This window comes from Trachypithecus francoisi, unplaced genomic scaffold (genome assembly GCF_009764315.1).
Source record: "Trachypithecus francoisi isolate TF-2019V2 unplaced genomic scaffold, Tfra_2.0 Lachesis_group21, whole genome shotgun sequence".
Lineage (NCBI taxonomy): Eukaryota > Metazoa > Chordata > Mammalia > Primates > Cercopithecidae > Trachypithecus > Trachypithecus francoisi.
The window spans coordinates 55,362,681-55,383,384 of record NW_022681467.1 but is presented as its reverse complement, the minus strand read 5'-3'; the positions used below and the strand labels follow the sequence as shown (position 1 = coordinate 55,383,384).

The 20,704-nt window shown below is 44.4% G+C and overlaps 1 protein-coding gene across 4 annotated transcripts; it reads right to left on the bottom strand.

The window, feature by feature from the left end:
* Positions 1-10,665: 10,665 nt before the first annotated feature.
* Positions 10,666-16,168, bottom strand: LOC117069014. Of its 4 annotated transcripts, none has more exons than XR_004431344.1 (2): positions 16,067-16,168; positions 10,666-11,427 (listed from the first exon to the last, which is right to left on the bottom strand). XR_004431344.1 is itself a non-coding variant. In XM_033186937.1 (2 exons), the coding sequence occupies exons 1-2, from the start codon at positions 15,686-15,688 to the stop codon at positions 11,075-11,077; spliced, it is 762 nt and encodes a 253-aa protein (XP_033042828.1). In that variant the 5' UTR covers positions 15,689-15,980; the 3' UTR covers positions 10,666-11,074. The 4 variants fall into 4 exon arrangements, 1 of the variants encoding a protein (XP_033042828.1); XR_004431343.1 differs by lacking the exon at positions 16,067-16,168 and adding an exon at positions 11,747-11,833; XM_033186937.1 differs by lacking the exon at positions 16,067-16,168 and adding an exon at positions 15,280-15,980.
* Between the last annotated feature and the right edge of the window lie 4,536 nt (positions 16,169-20,704).

Sequence of the window (20,704 nt, the reverse complement as noted above, 5' to 3'; positions counted from 1 at the left end):
TACTTGATTGTGGTGGATTAGCTTTTTGATGTGCTGCTGGATTTGGTTTGCTAGTATTTGTTGAGGATTTTTGCATCTCTGTTCATCAGGGATGTTGGCCTGAAATTTTCTTTGTTGTTGTGCTTTTGCCATGTTTTGGTATCAGAATGATGCTGGACTCATAAAATGAGTTAGGGAGGAATCCCTCCTCCTCAATTTTTCAGAATACTTTCAGTAGGATTGGTACCAGGTCTTCTTTATACATCTGGTAGAATTCAGCTGTGAATCTGTCTGGTCCAGGGCTTTTTCTGGTTGGCAGATTTTTTTTTTAATACTGATTCAATTTTACTCTTTTTTTTCTTTCTCTTTTTCCTTTTTTTTTTTTTTTTTTTTTTTTTTTTTTTTTTTTTAAGACAGGGACTCGCTCTGTTACCCAGGCTGGAGTGCAATGGCACAATCTCAGCTCACTGCAACCTCTGCCTCCCAAGTTCAAGTGATTTTCCTGCCTCAGCCTCCCAAGTAACTGGGACTACAGGTGCGTGCCACCATGCCTGGCTAATTGTTGTATTTTTGGTAAGATGGGGTTTCACCATGTTGGCCAGGTTGGTCTCGAACTCCTGACCTCAAGTGATCCGCCCTCCTTGGCCTCTCAAAATGCTGATTCAATTTTAGAATTCAATATTGGTCTGTTCAGGGCTTTAATTTCTTCTTGGTTCAATCTTGGGAGGTTGTATGTTTCTAGGAATTTATTTAATTCTTCTAGGTTTTCAGATTTGTGTGCATATAGGTATTCAGAATAGTTTCTAAGAGTCTTTGGTATTCCTGTGGGGTTGGTGGTCATGTCTGCTTTGTCATTTCTGATTGCGTTTGTTTGGAGCATCTCTCTTTTTTCTACATTAGTCCAGCCAGCAGTGAATCAATCTTATTTATCTTTCAAAAAACCAGCCTTTGGATTTTTGATCTTTTGTATGATTTTTGCATATCAAAAGCAGAGCAGAGCTGTGGCACCGTGTGGTCCATGTGCCCGCACTGGTGGCCGTGGAATGGTGTGGTCCATGCATGAGCACTTCAGCAAAGCAGCTGGGGGAGGCTGTGGGCGAGTGTGCCCTGACAAAGCAGTGGGGAGGGCTGCAGGTTGCTGCATGCTGGCAGTGGCCTGTTTGTAGAAGTTCTCTGATTGTTAGGTGGGATCTGCGGGTAAAGGAGCTGTGTGGCAGTAGCCAGTGGGAAGTGCACTGATTACGCATCTCAGGCTGTGCTAGATGCAGGTGCAGCCAGGCAGGGACCCTGGAGAGGCTGGCAAGCAAAGGGGTTCTCAGGTCAGACTGGCCCTGTCCCACTGGAAAGATATTCTGTCCAGGTCTGACAATCGACAAAGACCCAAGGCAGCTAGAGAAGCATGGTGAGCCTTCCAGGATGCGCACCCCTGGGCTTGCTCCACTGCAGACGCTCCTGTGCCAAACCCTCTGGACTTCCCACAGGCTGAAGTGCTGTTCCTAGCAACTCTCCAAGCAGCTCTCGTTGCCAGCTGTAATGTCCATACAGGTCATGGGTTCTCCTGCAGGTAGGATTCTGGAGGTCTGTGGCAGGAGTGGACTACTAGATGCCTATTTAACTTGCCCCTTCCCCAGGAGCTGCTTGGGGCTAGGAACTAGTCCTGGTGGTTGGCAGCCCCATGCCAGGTTCGCAGTTTCCTTCCCATTCAGCCCAGAGGCTGTGTCCTCCCTCCGTCCACTCTCAATGCCTTCTTTCCAAAGATCTGCTTAGAGTGTGGCAGTCTTCTTGATGGTCTGGTCTCTCCATGGAATAAGCTCTTCCTGGCTGCACCTAGTCAGCCATCTTGACTCTTCCCACCATTTTTCTTATTTCTATTTAAATATTTACATGATTCTTGTAAATGAGAAAAAGAAAGCATAAAAGGTTAAGAATGTGTCTCCAGAATCTATGGCATCCTTTGCTGATCTGTCAAGCATTTATCATCCATAATGTTTTTAAACTAAGTATATTTTCGGCCAGTATCACCTGCTGAAAAAGTTGTACCTCCTTTATTTGTACTTAAAAAAAGGAAAAAAAAAAACACACTGCTACTTTCAGGCCTTGGGGTATTATTACTCATGACTTTTGTATATTGTGATGAGCAAGATAATCCCCCCCAAGGAAGATATCCACATCCTAATCCTAAGAAGGTGTGAATAGTCATGTTACATGCCAAGGAGCATTAAGGTTGCAGATAGAATTAAGATCTCTGATCAGCCAACCTTAAACTGAGGAGAATGTCCTGGGTTATCTGCGTTGGCCCAATGTAATCAAAAGTAGAAGAGAGAGGCAGGAGAGGTGAGGGTGAGATCATGTGAGATCTCAACCTGTGCTGCTAGCCAAAGATGGCCAAGGGGCCATGAGCCGAGGTGCAGCGGCAGCCTCTGGAAACTAAAAAATTCAGGAAAAAATACTCTTCTGAGCCTCCAGAAGGAACCAGCCCTGCTGATACCTTGATTTTAGCCTCATGAGACTCATACCATGCTCCTCTCATACAGAACTCAAAGACAATATATTTTTATTGTGGTTAAGCTATTAATTTTGGGGTAATTTGGCGCCCACAGGAAACTACTACATGTACCAGGATTGAATGGAGTCTGGATTTTTCCTGATCATAACATCCATGGTTTTACAGATTCCACCCTATTCTCTTAACCTGTGCAGACTAAAGAACCCAGTTGTTTTTAAGTAAAGTCTTTTATAATATTCCCTAAATGGTTACAGCTCTTTGTCCTTGGGTCTTCCTTGCCTTCTTTGTCCCTGAATGTAGGGTGATGGGAAGCATATGCAGAACTTAGCATTCAGCTGTATCATGGTTTTATACAAGCTTATATTTCTCACTTTGTTTCTAAAATTGACTTCATTATGGTGCTTGGCCAGATGTTGTTGGCTTTTTTCAGTTGTGGCAGCAGATCAAGCCAATGTCTGTGGGAACAATATGCAATGGCTCTCTATTGTTTTGTTACTGATTGCTCCTAGTTATCATTGAATACGTAGAGTTAGGATTACTTACTTTCTTAATGCAGAAATGTAACCAAGGCTCCCCTGCCATCTTTTAATTGGTTTACAGCAGAATTGCCTCACAGAATTGCATGCATTTTGCCACCTGGAAGAAATCTGCATCATCTGTGAAGTTGGATATTTTATCAGGACACTCTCTGTTTAGCCACACTGTACATTCAATTTTTAACAGACACCAGCCCTTCCACTTAACTTTTTTTCAGAATCGAAGACAAAATCAGCTTATATCTAATGAGGTATCTGGCCCTAATCCAGCTCCTTTTTGTGACAAAGCACTTGCCCCTTTTCCATCTGTTCAACAATACCCCACCCACTCATCCACAATGAGGTAACTTTGTGATAACTTCCCTGGGGAGTCTTGCAAGAGCTTTTTGTTTTGCACGTTTTGAAGCTATATTATTAGGTACATGAACGTTTCATGTTATTATGCCTTCCTGGTAGATTGACCCTATTGACATTGTGAAATGATCCTTTACCTATAGTAGTGTATCATAATTTAAAGTGTGCTCTGTCTGATATACAGTAAGTACAAATAAGCCAACTTTCTTTCAGTTAATATTTGGTCTATCTTTTCCTTTTTTTTTTTTTGACAGAGTCTCACTCTGTTGCCCAGGCTGGAGTGCAGTGGTGTGATCTAGGCTCACTGCAACCTCCCCCTACTGGGTTCACACCATTCTCCTGCCTCAGCCTCCCAAGTAGCTGGGACTACAGGTGCCCGCCACCAGGCCTGGCTAATTTTTTGTATTTTTTTAGTAGAGACAGGGTTTCACCATGTTAGCCAGGATGGTCTCGATCTCCTGACCTCGTAATCTGCCTTCTTTGGTCTCCGAAAGTGCTGGGATTACAGGCCTGAGTCACAGCCCGCGGCTAGTTGGTCTGTCTCTTCCAACAGTTCACATTCATTCTTTCCTAATGAACCTTGAAAGCAGAAAGCACTTTGTTTAGTTTTATGTTGTTTTATTTCTTTCGATCCAGGCTAGCAATGTTTGCCTTTTAACTGCATCATTTATCTATTTATATTAAATATATTTTGATATGTATTTGGGTTTATTTTTGTCATCTTATGATTGGTTTCCCTCTTGTCCTACTTTCATTATCTTTATTCTTGTCATTTAAAAAACTAATCAAGAATTTTATATATTTCATTTTGCCCCTCTAATACCTTGGTGGTTGAAAATTATTTTACTATTATTTTAAGCTAAAATAGAGCAGTTCATATAAAACCTGAAAAAATTAATATGCACATCCTGGAACACAACAAAATCCAAATAGGGTAAACACAAGATGATCCAAATCCACACACTTTATCATCAAAATGTTGAATAAAGACCAAAACAAATTGTAAAAGTAGTGGGGAGAAATGGCTCATCACATACAAGGATCCCCAATAAGGATAACAGTGGAATTCCCATCAGAACAAGAAAATCAATGCCGGAAGGAAGTGGAATAACAAATTCAAAATGCTGGGGGGGAAAAGTTGTCAACAAAAAAAATCATATTTGGAAAAATCTCTCTGAAATAAAAATAAATGTATTCTAAGACAAACACTAAGATAATTTCCTCCTAGCAGACTTGCCATAAGAAAATACTAAAAGATATTCTTCAGACTAAAAGCAAGTGAGACCATTAAGAAAACAAGAGCACTGATTAAGGTAATTATGTAGGTAATTGTACAAGACAGTGTAATTGCATATTTCTTCTTTTTTCACTTGACTGATTTTGCAAGCCATCATATAGAACAATATGCATCTAATTACACTTTAGGTTTATCGTATATAAAAATGTAATCTATGTGACAATAACAACACAAAGGAGGAGACAGAAAACAAAGCTGTCTAGAGTAATGATGCTGTAGAGAAGCTTGAATCCACAGGAGAAATGAAGAGAATCCAAAACGGCCAATAAGAAGAAGAATAGAGCAAACTCTATAAATATATACTAGCTCTCCTCTCTTCTCTGAGATTCTTTAAAGGACATGAAATTATAAAAGTAATGACAACAATGCATTGTTGAGTTTGTAACACCTTTAGAAATAATATACATAACAAAGTAACACAAAACTTGGGTGAGGGAACTGAACTATAGAGGAGTAAATTTTCTATATCCCACTGGAATTATGTTAGTGTAAATCTATGCTGACAAGTTCAGATGTACATTGCAGACCCTAGAGCGACTACTAAAAAAATAGCTAAATCGTGAAAGAAATTAAAATGTTACACTAGAAAATATTCACTTAATGCAAAAGGAGAATGCATATAGGAACAAGTAAGCTGAGGAAGAGAGAAAGAACAGAAAGTAAAACAGCAGATGGAAATCCAACTCTATCAGTAACAACATTAAATGTGAATAGATTTAACAGTCCAACCAAAAGCCAGAGGTTGTTGGACCGGATTAAAAATAAGATTCAACTTGTCAAAAGACAAAATTACAAATTTAAAGATTTTTTTTTTTTTTAATTCATAAATAAGAGCAGCCTCCATTCTACAAAATAGAATCAAAGCTCCCACTGGGCAATAGGTGGGAACAAGGAAACGGAACAATAGCGGGAAAAAGAAGCTGATTGGCTAATGTCAGGTTACTTCTTACGTTTTTTGGTAAGGGTTAAAGGAGAAGTGACTTCTTTATTACACTGACTGAGGTAGACCAGAAGCTTTTGTTTTTAGGAAAAACTGGTCTGAGGCTCTATAATATTTGCTGCTTCAAAGTGTCATTTTGATCATGTGTCATTCAGCATGAGTGACTCTGTTTTGGTTTGATTTGGTCTGGTCTATTGGGGTCTAGTGCAGGAGCTGAGTCCAAAACAATGGTCTCCCATAATTTTTGTTTAACACATTTTATGGTGTGTATAAAAACATATTTTTATCTCAAAATATAGGTTGAAAGTTAAGAATGGAAAAATATATACTGTGCAAACAACAGTGGTAATAGAGCTTGAATGGCTATATTGATATTAGACAAAAGAGACTTTGAAACAGAAACCATTATTTATTTGAAATAACCGTGAAAAACTATAGTACAATATCACAACCAGGATAGTGACATTGACACAGTCCTCCAATCCCATTCAGACTTTACCAGCTTTACCTGTACTTCTTTGTATGTGTGGGTGTGTATATTTAGTTCTACGCAATTTTATCACACTTGTAGGGCTGTGTATATTCACTACCACAACAGTCCCATGACTGCAAGAATCTCTCATGTTTCTCTTTATAACCACCCCTCATCCTTATCCCTGGCAACCAATAATCTGGTTCTCTATGTCTAGCATTTTCTCATTTCAAGAATATTATATGAATAGAGTCACACAGTATTGCTACAGTTTGGATGTTGGTCCCCTCCAAACCTCATATGGAAATTTGTTGCCCAATGTTGGAGGTGGGGCCTAATGGGGGGTATTTGGGTCATGGGGGTGGACTTCTCATGAATAAATTAGTGCCTTTCCTTAAGGCTCTATTAGTTCCTTTGAGAGCTGGTTGTTATGAAGAGCCTGGACCTTCCACCTCTCTCTTTCTTGCTTCCTCTCTCCCCATGTGATCTCTGCACATATCAGCTCCCCTTCACCACCTGCCATGAGTGGAAGCAACCTGAAGCCCTCATCTTGTCCAGCCTGCAGAACCATGAATCAAATAAACCTCCTTTCTTTTTTTTTTTTTTTTTTTGTTGAGAGGGAGTCTCACTCTGCCGCCCAGGCTGGAGTGCAGTGGCCGGATCTCAGCTCACTGCAAGCTCCGCCTCCCGGGTTTACGCCATTCTCCTGCCTCAGCCTCCAGAGTAGCTGGGACTACAGGCGCCGCCACCTCACCCGGCTAGTTTTTTGTATTTTTAGTAGAGACAGGGTTTCACCGTGTTAGCCAGGATGGTCTCGATCTCCTGACCTCGTGATCCGCCCGTCTCGGCCTCCCAAAGTGCTGGGATTACAGGCTTGAGCCACCGCGCCCGGCCAAACCTCCTCTCTTTATAAATTACCCAGCCTCAGGTATTCCTTTATTGCAGTACAAAACGACTAAGTCAAGTATGTATTCTTTTGGTACTGGCCTTTTGCACTCAGCATAATTCTCGTGAACCTAATGCAGACTGCTGCATGAATCAACAGTTCGTTCCTTCCTTGTTAATACTAAGAAGTATTTCATGGTATGGATACACTGCAATTTGCTGAATCATTCACCTATTGAATAGCATCTGAGTTGTTTCCAGTTTGAGGCCATTGAATAAAGTTCTCATGAACATTTGTGTACAGGTTTTTGCATGAACATAAGTGTCCTTTTCCCTGAGTTAAATAACCAGGAATGTAAATAGTGGGTCCTATGGAAGTTGTATCTTTAGTTTTATGAAAAATAGCTAAACTATTTTTCAGTGACTGTTTCATTTTAAATTTCCACCAGTAACATATGAGTGATCCAGTTTCTCTGCATCCTTGCCAGCATTTGGTGTTCTCACTATTTTTAAATTTTAGCCAGTCTGATAGGTATATAGTGATAACTCATTGTGATTTTAATTTGCATTTCCCTAACAGCTAAGGAAGTTGAACATTGTTTCGTGTGCTTATTTGCCACTTTTATATCCCTTGAGTAAAATATCTGTTTGTGTTTTTTGGCCGTTAATTTTTTTTTGACTATGATGATTGTATGGATTTTCTTTGCCCATTTTTAAATTGAGTTGTTTGCCTTTTCACTTTTGAGTTTTAAGGGTTCTTTATATATTTTAGATACTTGTCTTTTGTCACATACGTAGTTTGCAGATAGTTTTCTTATAATTTGTAGCTTGTCTCTTCACCCTTTTTACGTGAGTCTTGCAGAGCAAATTTTTCTCATTCTGGTGAGTTCCAATGTATTATTTTTTTTTTCCTTTTATGGGTTTTGCTTTTGGTGTCTGAAGGGGTGGCCTGCCCCTCCACACCTGTGGGCGTTTCTCGTTAGGTGGAACGAGAGACTTGAGAAAAGAAATGAGACACAGAGACAAAGTATAGAGAAAGAAAAAGTGGGCCCAGGGGACCTGCGCTCAGCTTACAGAGGACCCACGCCTGGCACCAGTCTCTGAGTTCCCTTAGTATTTATTGATAATTATCTTTACCATCTTAAAGATAAGGGACTGGCTGGACAATAGGATCATTGTAGGGAGGAAATCAGCAATAAGACATATGAACAAAAATCCCTGTGACATGAATAAGTTTAAAGGAAAATGCTGTGCCTTGAGATGCATATGCAAACATCTCCATAAACCTTTTAGCAGCATTGTTTCAGACTATCACATGGGGAGAAACCTTGAACAATACCTAGCTTTCCTAGGCAGAGGTCCCTGCAACCTTTGGCCGTGTACATCCCTGGGTAGTTGAAATTAAGAGAATGGTGATGACTTTTAACCAGCAAGCTGCCTTCAGGCACTTGTTTAACAAAGACACATCCTGCACAGCCCAAAATCCATTAAACCTTGAGTCACCACAGCACGTCTCTTGCAAGGACAAGGTTGGGGGTAGGGTCACAGATTAACAGCATCTCAAATACAGAACAAAATGGAGTCTCTTATGTCTACTTCTTTCTATATAGACACAGTAACAGGCTGATCTCTCTTTCTTTTCCCCACAGGTGTCAAGTCTAGGAACTCTGCCTAACCCAATATTTCAATTATTTTTCTCCTATGTTTTTTTTTTTCCCTAAAAGCATTAGGGTTTCTGCATGGAAGACTGTAATCTGTTTTGAATTAATTTTTGCATAAGGTGTGAGGTTTAAGTCAAGATTAATTTGTTTTGTAGTAGTTCAATGGCTCCAGTACTATTTGTTGAAAAGACAATTTTTTCCTGATTGACTTGCTTTTGTACCTTTGTCAGAAATCAGTGGAGCCTATTTGTATGTGTCTCTACCTCTGGGATTTCTGTTCTAGTCCATTGGTCTATGTATCTCTCCTTTCTGAATATCACACTGTAATGCCCAGACCCGCGATGACCTGAAAGCAACCACCAGAGTCCAGAGACAAACCCAAGCGGCAGGGATCGCTTTATTTCGAGTTTGAACTCGGTTCCCTCCAGCTAGGTATCAGATCCCAGGGAGAGACCCCGAGCTCGGTGTTCAGCCGTCTTTTATAGTCAGACACAAACAAGTTACAGCAAGTTACAGAGTCACTGGGGATTTTTACAGTTGTAGGTTTACAATTGGCTGACATTTACAGTTAAACATTAGTCAGTTGTTCATTGGTTCCCGCCCTTTGACCAAACCACAAACGGCCGCTTGCCCTGCTAGGGACTTTCCAGATAACCTTGTTGTTTTAGCATTAAGGGGAGTTTCCTGACTTTTCTGACCTCTGATATTCAGTATTTTTCCACTCCTCATTCCCCCCTCTCTCTAGTATCTTGAGAGCCAATCTTGGGTCTTATATGTCTGACTCGGAAGTCTCGGTGAGTACAGGTTGGTACTGGGCTCTCAGGACCATAAGCTGGACAGTGTTGAGTCTTTCTTTTATAAAGTTTGTTAATCTGTTGATTATACATGGTCCTATAGTGAGTAAGAGAAGTATACTTATGAGTGGTCCTATGAGGGGCACTAGAAGGGAGTACATGGAGGAATTCCACCAGCTGTTGGCAGCAGAGGTGAATTGTTGTTGCTGCAATTCTAGGCTGAGTTTATGTAGTTGTTAAACTCGCGTTTCTACGAGTCCAGATTCATTTATGTAGAAACAACAATCTTCTCTGAGGAAAAGACAGGTCCCTCCTTTTTCGGCCGTTAACAGGTCTAGTGTACGGCGGTTTTGTAAGGTAACTTGGGCAAGGGAAGTCAATTGTCTCTGTAATGAGGCAAGGGATTCGTCGGAAGCTTCCATAGCTATGGTGAATTGATGAGAGAGTTTTGCAGTGCTGATAAGGGAGTGACCTAAAGCTCCCCCGGCTATTCCTGCAGCAACTAAGGATGTGGTGAGTGAGACTCCGGCTACTAGGGGGAGGAATTTAGCTCGTTTTGGTCTAGGGAAAGGGGCGGGGTCCCACCTGGAAAATTCTGCAGGGGTGCGCAAGGTTAGTTGGGGGACTAGCGTGACAGGGAGACACAGTAGGGTTTAGTGGCCTGAGTGGAAAGGTTCTTGTATAGGGTCCCATTGCACCAGAAGAAAGAACCGGGAGGGGCAAAGAGGGTTGAGTTGGGAGTGGAACTTGTAGTACAGAGGGTAGTGCCGGCATTTGAATAACAAAAAGAAACTTGTGTCTGTCCAGGGTTTAGGAACAAGGGGACGTCAGGGATCGGGGGTGGTATGTGGCTATTGTTAGGGTTTAGGCTGAGAGAAGCGTTAGATGGGCCTGGAAGTGGAACTGTGGTTAACGGCGGTCGCCCTAGAGCCGCACAGAAGAAGCATGCAGAGAGATTGCCTAGGCCAGTGGCGTTTGCAATTTCTAACCCTTCTCTTAATAGGGATAACCAGGAAAAGGGGCGGGTAGGAGTTAAAGTTGAAAGCTGGACATTTAATTCCCTTTCCTGGTTCTGTATAGCCGCGTGTAGGGTGGTCTGGATCTGAACAAGGGAACGCCAGAGAAAGAGACGGCTACTAGGCCAGGTAGTTCCTGAAGTCAAGTACATAGCCCCTTTTTGCTGGGAAGTCCAGCAGGAGTCCCGGGGGTCCCAGATAACCCAGGTATAGCCTGATGTGGTTTTAAAGAAATTGTGTGACTGCCACGTTTGACTGGATAGGGACTCAGAAGTTTTTAGGATTTTAACGGTGTGGATTTTGCAGGACCTATATGGACAGCCGACACTTTGTTCTACCCATGAGTTATTACAATAAGAGAGTGTTTGGTCAAAGAGGAAACAAATTGCGGGTGCTGCTTTTCCTGGCTGGTGTTTAAAATCAGTGAAATTTAGATGGATGGGAGTGCTACAGCCCCCCGGGGGACAGTCAGCAGTGCCTAATACAGAGCCCTTTTGTTCTGTCTGAGCATAATTGGTCCAGTTCTCAGTCAGGAAGAAACGCCAAGCGAAAGGGGATGTTGCCGGGTTCGCCTGGGTCTCCCCACAAGGGATCCGTAAGAGTAGAAGAGTTATAAAGGAGGTAGGTGTCATAGTTACAGTTTAGGTTGCTGACAGAGTAGAACAAGTTTTAGAGGGTTTTCTTTGGTCCGGTCAACTGTCCAGGTTGTTGCCTCTCCCGTCGAGGATGTAACAAGGTCCGAGAGCGGGTCTATAGGCTTGGCGTGGGTGTGATGAATCCAGGCGGTGATGCCTTCCACTTTGAGGGCCGTAGGCATAGTCAGGATCACCTGGAATGGTCCTTTCCACCGGGGTTCTAGGGTTTCTTGTTGGTGGCGCTTGACGAGGACCCAGTCTCCCGGTTTGTATTGATGTGGAATGGGTGGAGGCCCAGCTTCATATAGTTCTTTTAGCTTGGGCCAGACTTCCTCATGAACTCTCTGTAGGGCTTGTAAGGAGAACGAAAGTTCAAGACCATTATCTGTGTCAGCTTTGAGGAGATTGTCTTTAAGGTTAGGGAGGATAGGGGGTGGTTTGCCATACATTATTTCATAAGGGGTAAGTCCTAGTTTATAAGGAGAGTTACGTGCCCGGAACAGAGCGTAGGGGAGGAGGACTATCCAGTTAGCGCCAGTCTCCATGGTCAATTTAGTTAGGGTCTCTTTTAATGTTCTATTCATTCTTTCTACCTGACCTGAGCTTTGGGGTCGATAAGCACAATGTAGTTTCCAATTAGCCCCAAGGATGGAAGCCAGTCCCTGACTTACCTTTGCGGTGAAGGCCGGCCCATTATCCGACCCTATCATGACTGGAAAGCTGTACCTGGGCAGGATTTCTTCTAGGATCTTTTTGGCCACAATCTGTATAGTTTCTTTTTTTGTCGGAAAAGCTTCTGCCCATCCTGAGAATGTATCCATAAAAACTAGTAAATATTTGTATCCATATTTTTCTGGCTTTATTTCAGTAAAGTCAATTTCCCAATATATACCAGGTCTATCTCCCCTGTGTCTTTTTCCCGAGGTCTGGGTCCCGTGACTGGCATTATTGAGTTGACATACTACACAGTTTTTAACCGTGGCGTCTACTTTTTCAGGGGCATTTTAAATTTTTAGTTCAGCGTGTTGAATCAAATCTAACATCCGCCGCGGGCCCAGATGAGTGCTTCGGTGGATTTGTGCTATTACTCGCTGCCCCAACCTGTCCGGGAGAATGGTATTGTTGTTAGAATCTTTCCACCACTGATTACTGACCTGTGTTCCGGGGAGTTTACTTATCCACTGGAGGTCTTCTTCTGAGTATTCCGGGTGAAAGGGCAATTCTCTGGGCCCGGGATCAGGCAGCTGGAGGGCCAGCAGCTGAGGAGTGGTTTTAGTCACGTCTTTTGCAGTCTGGTCAGCCAGGTTGTTTCCTCGGGTGACTGGGTTAGTGGCTTTTTGATGTCCCGGACAGTGGACGATCGCCAGCTTTCTGGGTTCCCAAAGGGCAGCCAGAAGATTTAAGATTTCTTCTTTATTTTTAATGTCTTTTCCTTTAGCTGTGAGAAGCCCCCTCTCTTTGTATATAGCCCCATGTATGTGGGCAGTGGCAAATGCATACCGGCTGTCAGTATATACTGTCAGTTTACGGTCTTTGCCTAGTTTCAGGGCTTGTGCCAAGGCTATTAACTCAGCCTTTTGAGCTGATGTTCCTGGAGGTAAAGGCTCAGCCCAAACTATCTCAGTCTCTGAGGTTACCGCCGCCCCCACATACCTCTGTCCTTGGTGAACAAAGCTGCTTCTGTCAGTGAACCAGGTGAGGTCTGCATCTGGTAGCGGTCGGTCCTGGAGGTCTTCTCTGACTCCATGTACCTAGGCTAGTATTTCAGCACAGTTGTGGAGCGGCTTACTTAAGTCTGGGTCTGGCAGCAATGATGCCGGGTTTAGGGTTGTCGGGGGCTTAAATGTTATTCTGAGGGGGTTTAGTAACAGCCCTTGATAATGGGTAAGCCGAGCATTGCTGAGCCATCGGTCAGGGGGTTGTCGGAGGATGCCTTCAACAGCATGAGAGGTGGTGACTTGTAATTCTTGGCCCATGGCCAGTTTGTTAGCGTCTTTGACCATCAGGGCCATTGCAGCAATCATCCGGAGGCAAGGAGGCCATCCTGCAGCTACCGGGTCCAGTCTCTTTGAGAGGTATGCAACCGGTCTGCGCCAGGGACCTAAATTTTGAGTTAATACTGCTTTCGCTATGCCCCGGCTTTCGTCCACGTATAAGTGGAAAGGCTTAGAGACATCCGGAAGACCCAGCGCGGGGGCCGAGAGCAGAGCAGTTTTGATTTGCTAGAAAGCTTGCTCAGCCTCTTCAGTCCAATTGAAGGGCTGCTGCTCTTTGGTAGCCTGATAGAGGGGTTTTGCCAGTTCAGCGAAGCCAGGTATCCAGAGTCTGCAGAACCCTGCAGATCCCAGGAACTCTCTTACCTGTCGTGTTGACTGCGGTCTGGGGATCTGTAGGACAGTTTCTTTTCGAGCATTTGTTAGCCAGCGCTGTCCCCCTCTAAGTAGATACCCCAAGTAGGTTACCTCTGGCCTACAGATCTGGGCCTTTTTAGCTGAGGCTCGATAACCCAGGTTTCCCAAGGTTTTCAGGAGGTCTTTGGTTCCTTGGATGCAGGCCTCTGGGGACGTTGCCGCTATTAAGAGATCATCAACATACTGCAAGAGAGTTATACTGGGGTGTTGGCGTCAGTACTCACCCAAGTCTTCGTGGAGGGCTTCATCAAACAGAGTTGGGGAGTTTTTGAATCCTTGTGGCAGTCTGGTCCACGTCAGTTGGCCACTTATGCCTCTCTCAGAGTCTGTCCACTCAAAGGCAAAAATTTCCTGGCTTTTAGGGGCTAAAGGCAGGCTAAAAAAAGCATCTTTTAGGTCTAGAACAGTATACCATTGATTTTCAGGACTCAAGGTACTCAGGAGGGTGTATGGATTTGGCACCGTCGGGTGTATGTCCATTACCCTTTTATTGACTTCTCTTAAGTCTTGTACCGGCCTATATTCTTTACTGTTGGGTTTTTGTATTGGTAGCAGTGGAGTGTTCCATGATGAGTGGCAGGGACATAGGACTCCATGATCTAGGAGTCGGCGGATGTGTGGTATAATTCGCTCTTTGGCTTCCAGGGCCATTGGGTATTGGCGCACGCGAACAGGGTCCATCCCGGGCTTAAGCTCAACAAAAATGGCGGGACAGTGCTTTGCTAGCCCTAGCCCTCCTGTTTCTGCCCAAGCCTCCGGGAAGCTCTGGAGCCAGGAGTCTATATTTTGGTTAGGAGGCGTTAACTCCTGGTGAAGCCAGTACTCATCCTCTAGAGTTACGGTAAGAACAGATAGTGGCCTGTTGTGGGAATCAGTCACTTTGGGCCCTTCTGGTTGAAAATGGATTTGTACCCCCATTTTAGTCAACAGATCTCTCCCCAACAGGGGACAAGGGCTGTCAGGGATGACCAGGAAGCTATGGGACACTTTCCCGGTTCCCAAGTTTACTGCTCTCTGGGTTGTCCATGGATATTTCTTGGTTCCTGTGGCCCCTTGAACCCAGGAGGAGTTGGAAGATAACTTTCCATAGGGCTTGACTAAGACCGAATGTTGTGCCCCGGTATCGACCAGGAACTGGACCGGGGACCCCTCCTCTTGTAAAGTTACCCTAGGTTCGGGGAGGGGATCCGAACCCCGTCTCCCCTAGTCTGTATCTTGGGTAACTAGTATCGGCATAGATTTGGGCTGCCATTGTCCTTGGCCTGGCTGGCGCTGTTTCTTTTTGGGGCAGTCTTTTATCCAGTGACCAATTTCTTTACAGTATGCACATTGGTCTTTACTCAGATTGCACCTAGGGGCACGCGTGGATTGGGTGCTTCCTGGCGGTGGTTGTTCTTTTTGGACGACCGCCGCCAGGACTTTGGTCATTTTCTCAGTGGCCCTAATTTGTCTTTCCTCTGGAGCATCTCTGTTGTTATAAACTCTCTGTACTATGCGAAGGAGGTCCTGGACCTGTTTTCCCTCCAAATCTTCTAATTTTTGTAGCTTTTTCTTAATATCTGAGGCCGCCTGGTTGACAAAGGACATAACGACTGCTGCCTGATTTTCAGGTGCCTCTGGATCTATAGGTGTATACTGTCTAGAGGCTTCCATTAGTCTTTCTAGATAAACAGCGGGGCTTTCTGTCTTTCCCTGTAAAACAGAATATACCTTAGCCAAATTAGTGGGCTTGCGAGCTGCAGCCCGGAGACCTGCCATTAGAGTCTGGCGATAAATGAGTAGCTTTCCCCTACCTTCTGCTGTATTGTAGTCCCACGTTGGCCTGGTCAAGGGAAATGCTGCATTAATGAGGTCGGGGTTTGCAGTCGGTTGACCGTCATCTCCAGGAACCAACTTTCTAGCCTCTACCTGGATTCTCTCCCATTCCTCCGTTGTGAACAGAATGCGGAGGAGCTGTTGGCAGTCATCCCAGGTGGGCTGATGAGTGAACATGACACTATCTAGAAGGGCTGTTATGTCCTTGGGGTTATCAGAGAACCGGGCATTCTGAGTCTTCCAGTTGTACAGGTCACTGGTAGAGAATGGCCAATACTGGAGTCTAGGGTTACCTGTGTCATCGGGGGGTCCTATTTCCCTTAAGGGGAGCGCTACAGTGGAATCGGGAACTCGCGGAGTTGCCTCACGCTGGACATGCCCGCGCATTCGCCCTGCCGGCCCTCCCGAGCCATGTTCACTTTCAGTTTCTCCTGGTGCCGCGGCCGCTTCTCGGCCCTCATGGCTTCCTGGGAGTGCGGCCAGTTGGGCTTGGGCATGGGGTCCGGGAAGGGGAGGATAAGGCAGGGGTTCCAAGGATGCGAGGTCCTGGCTGTCAGGCAACACAGGGGGCAAGGGGGCAGTTGGAGTTTTTGGTCTTTTGGTGGTCCCAGTTGGTTGCGCGACTAGGGTTTTACAGGGTTCAGAGGTCAGCAGAAAGGGAGCTAGCCACGGGGGCAGATTTTCCACCAGATCTTGCCAGACTAAAATGCAGGGGATCTGATCTGGGTGTCCCGAACGACCTGGCAGGAAAACCCTTGATTTTACCTGGAGGATAATGGGGAGGCAAAAAGTTCCCTCGGCTGGCCAGCCTACGCAGAAGGTGGGCCACTCAGAGCGGCAGAGGGTTATTAATTTTCCCTTTTTAGGTTCTATACTGAGATCATGTCCCCTTGCTCTCACATCTTTAAAATTATTGACAAGGAGAGAAAGTGGTGTGGTCTGGGAGTTGCCCATTCCGAGGAAGTCCTGTTGATAGAAGATGAGTGGTAAGGGATATTAGTGCCCGGTACAGGACTGGCTCCGAAGCTCCTGTAAATCAAGATAAATTAGTAAGGGGCGTGCAACAGATAACTTCCAACAACCAAGATATATTGATCGCTAGCGCATCTCGGGCTTAGGACCCGACCAGAAGCAGATGGGCCACAGAATACAGAGCCCCAGATGAGTACCAGAGGACGTCTCCCACCGGCCTCCACTGACTGTCCTATAGCGCGTCTGCCAGGACTAGACCAGTCTCATATACAGACCCCGCGGGATTATTCAGAGGCAGACAGACAACATATAAACAGAGCCGGCTTACTCACTTTTGCAATGACCCGTTGGCCTGGGGTCTGGTGGGCTTAGGGGCAATCCCGGACGAGCCCCCAAGATGTAATGCCCAGACCTGCGATGACCCGAAAGCAACCACCAGAGTCCAGAGACAAACCCAAGTGGCAGGGATCGCTTTATTTCGAGTTCGAACTCGGTTTCCTCCAGCTAGGTATCAGATCCTAGGGAGAGACCCCGAGCTCGGTGTTCAGCCATCTTTTATAGTCAGACACAAACAAGTTACAGCAAGTTACAGAGTCACTGGGGATTTTTACAGTTGTAGGTTTACAACTGGCTGACATTTAAAGTTAAACATTAGTCAGTTGTTCATTGGTTCCCACCCTTTAACCAAACCACAAACGGCTGCTTGCCCTGCTAGGGACTTTCCAGATAACCTTGTTGTTTTAGCACTAAGGGGAGTTTCCTGACTTTTCTGACCTCTGATATTCAGTATTTTTCCACTCCTCAACACCATCGTGATTACTGTAGCTACATCATAAGCCTTAATAGCTGCTAGAGTGACTCTTTGCACTTTATTCAATATTGTTTTAGCTGTTTGAGAGCTTTTGCTTTTCCATATAAGTTTTAGAATTGGTTCTGTCTTATCGATCCCTGTGTTGTGGTGATATCCTCTTTCATGTCATTATCTTTCTTGTTTCTATCAATCATAATTATTTTGAAGTCCATGTCTGATAAATTAAATACCAGGATTTTCTTTGACTATGTTTTTGTTGTCTCTGTGTTTTTTGTCATGCGCGTCTGTGTGAAGAGAACACCAAACAGGCTTTGTGTGAGCAACATGGCTGTTTATTTCATGTGGGTGCAGGCGGGCTGAGTCCAAAAAGAGAGTCAGCCAAGGGAGATAAGGGTGGGGCCGTTTTATAGAATTTGGGTAGGTAAAGGAAAATTACAGTCAAAGGGCGGTTGTTCTCTGGCAGGCAGGAGTAGGGGTCACAAGGTGCTCAGTAGGGGAGGTTTTGAGCCAGGATGAGCCAGGAAAAGGAATTTCACAAGATAATATCATTGCTTAAGGCAAGGACCCACCATTTTCACCTCTTTTGTGGTAGAATGTCATCGGTTAAGGTGAGGTAGGGCATTTGCACTTCTTTTGTGATTCTTCAGTTACTTCAGGCCATCTGGGCATATACGTGCAAGTTACAGGGGATGCAATGGTTTGGCTTTGGCTCAGAGGCCTGACATTTTTGATCCTGATTCTTGGTATGCCTGTTAATTTTTTACTCAAAGTTGAACATTGTGTATGCGGCTATAGCAACTCTGGATAACATTATCTTCCTCCAGAGAGGGCTCAACCTAGCCCTCTGGTAGGTAAATAGGATAGGAGCTTTAATTTAACAAAAGACTGAAGTGATTTCCTTTTGGGTAGTCATTTTTATATGACTCCATCTACCACTGAATTACTCCCACTCCTAGAGCTCAGAGGGAAATACTGGGGTATTTTCTTAGGCCTCCTCCTTCTTGGCGGGTCCTGGATTCTATTTTAGTTTTCTCCTCAGTGTCAGGCCTCTGAGCCCAAGCCAAGCAATTGCATCCCCTGTGACATGCACATATATGCCCAGATGGCCTGAAGTAACTGAAGAATCACAAAAGAAGTGCAAATGCCCTGCCTCGCCTTAACTGATGACATTCCACCACAAAAGAAGTGAAAATGGCCAGTCCTTGCCTTAAGCAATGATAGTGTCTTGTGAAATTCCTTTTCCTGGCTCATCCTGGCTCAGAAAGCTCCCCCACTGAGCACCTTGTGACCCCCACTCCTGCCCGCCAGAGAACAACCCCCCTTTGACAGTAATTTTCCTTTACCTATCCAAATCCTATAAAACGGCCCCACCCTTATCTCCCTTCGCTGACTCTCTTTTCAGACTCAGCCCGTCTGCACCCAGGTGAAATAAACAGCCATGTTGCTCACACAAAGCCTGTTTGGTGGTCTCCTCACAGGGACATGCATGACACTCAGTACCATTAGATTGTCTGTGGTAGGCAGATTTTCAAGATGACCCCCAAGATTCCCACTCACCGGTGTATCTGCCTTGTCTAATCCCCTTCCCTTTCATGTAGGAAGAACTTGTGTGAATATAATGTATTATCACTTTCACAACTAGGTTGATAATCAGTTGACTTCGTGTTAATCAAAAGGAAGATGAACCAGGTAGGCATGGCCTAGTCACTTGAGCTCTTGCAAAGGACTCAGTCCTTTCTTAATTCAGAGAGATTCCAAGCAAAGGGAATGATCTGTTTCTGCCTTTGAAGACACAAGGGGCCACATGGCATGGACTTGAGAGCAGTTTCTAGAAGCTTGAAATAATCCCCTGAAAGACGACGCGGACCACACTCCTAAAATGGCAAGGAACTGAATTCTGCCAACCCTCTGAATAAGTCTGAAAGAGGACCCCAAACTCCAGAGGAGGTTACAGCCCCCCACACTTTGATTTCATCCTGGTGACCTTGAGCACAGAACCTAGCCATGCCATGCCTGGACTCCTAACCCACAGAAAATGTGTTTTTGCAGGTTTCTAAGCCATTATATATGTGACAATTTGTTATGCAGCATTAAAAATAGATACACTGGCCAGGTGTGGTGGCTCATGCCTGTAATTCCAGCACTTTGGGAGGCTGAGGCAGGTGGATCATCTGAGGTCAGGAGTTCCAGACCAGCCTGGCCAACATGGAGAAACCTCGTCTCCACTAAAAATACAGAAAAAGAAAAAAGAAAAAAAACATAGCCAGGTATGGTGGCATGCACCTGTAATCCTAGCTACTTGGGAGGCTGAGACAGGAGAATCATTTGAACCCAGTGAGCCAAGATTGTGCCACTGTACTCTAGCCTGGGCAACAGAGTGAGACTTTGTCTTAAAAAGAAAAAAGAAAAAAAAAAGATACACTGCCTAAAATTCTCTTTGTTTTGGGTAAAATTATCTTTGTTTTTCTGTTTAGTTTCTTTGCCTTATGCCTGCATATCTTAAAAATTTAGTAACTTCTCTGTCATTTCTTGCCAGCATCTGGGTCCTTTAGACCTGCCTGACTTGGCAGTCCCAAATGTCAACGTATGTTTCTCCAGCCAAATAAGACGTCAAAAGACTCTGTTAGCCTTTCTGGGGGCATAGGCTGTCCGTCTCCCCCTTGCTTTAAGAACCAGCAAACATCTGGAGGGAAGAATGGCTGCAGACTGTTGGCTCATTTTCTGTTCCCTTTTCTTTGAGACCTTAACCCCTGAAGACTAGGCCACCTTAGCATCTCTCCAGCTTATCAGACAATTTTTTTTCTAATTGTTCTCAGACAAAGTGTCTTCAGAACCAGAAAAAGGTATCTCCCAGACCTTTTACTCTGAGCCTCATGCCATACCATCTCCTGAATAAGCATAGGACTTCCAATTCCACAATGGCAGCATAAACACAAGATGCTTTCACTCAACCCCCCTCCCACAGAAAACCAAAACCAAATACATAGCAGTGAGAGATGATCGCCAGCAATATCTCAGAACTCAAATATTAGCATGAGACAGTTCATAGTAGCCTTGGTTCATCTCACTAATGGTCTACCACAGGGAAGTGAAAAAAATTCAAGTAGATGGTAAGAGAATCAGACCGTCATATCCACAACACTGCTCCCCACAAACTGTTTTGCACCAAGCTCATAAAAAAATTTCCCCCAACTCAATGTCTTTTCTTTTTTTATTTCAATAGGTTTTTGGGGAACAGGTGGTATTTGGGTACATGTAAGTTATTTAGTGGTGATTTATGAGATTTTGTTTGACCCATCACCCAGGCAGTGTACTCCATACCCAATGTGTAGTCTTTTGCCCCTCACCCCCCTCCCACCCTTTCCCCGAGCCCCAAAGCCCATTGTGCAATTCTCATGCCTTTGCGTCCTCATAGCTTAGCTCCCACTTGTGATTGAGAACATGTGATGTTTGGTTTTCCATTCCTGAGTTACTTCACTTAGAATAATGGTTTCAAATTCCATCCAGATTTGCTGCAATGCCATTATTTTATTCTGGCATTATTATTTTATTCTGTCTTATAGCTGAGTAGTATTCTGTGTTGTGTTACTAGGTCATGCCTACCTGGTTCATCTTCCTTT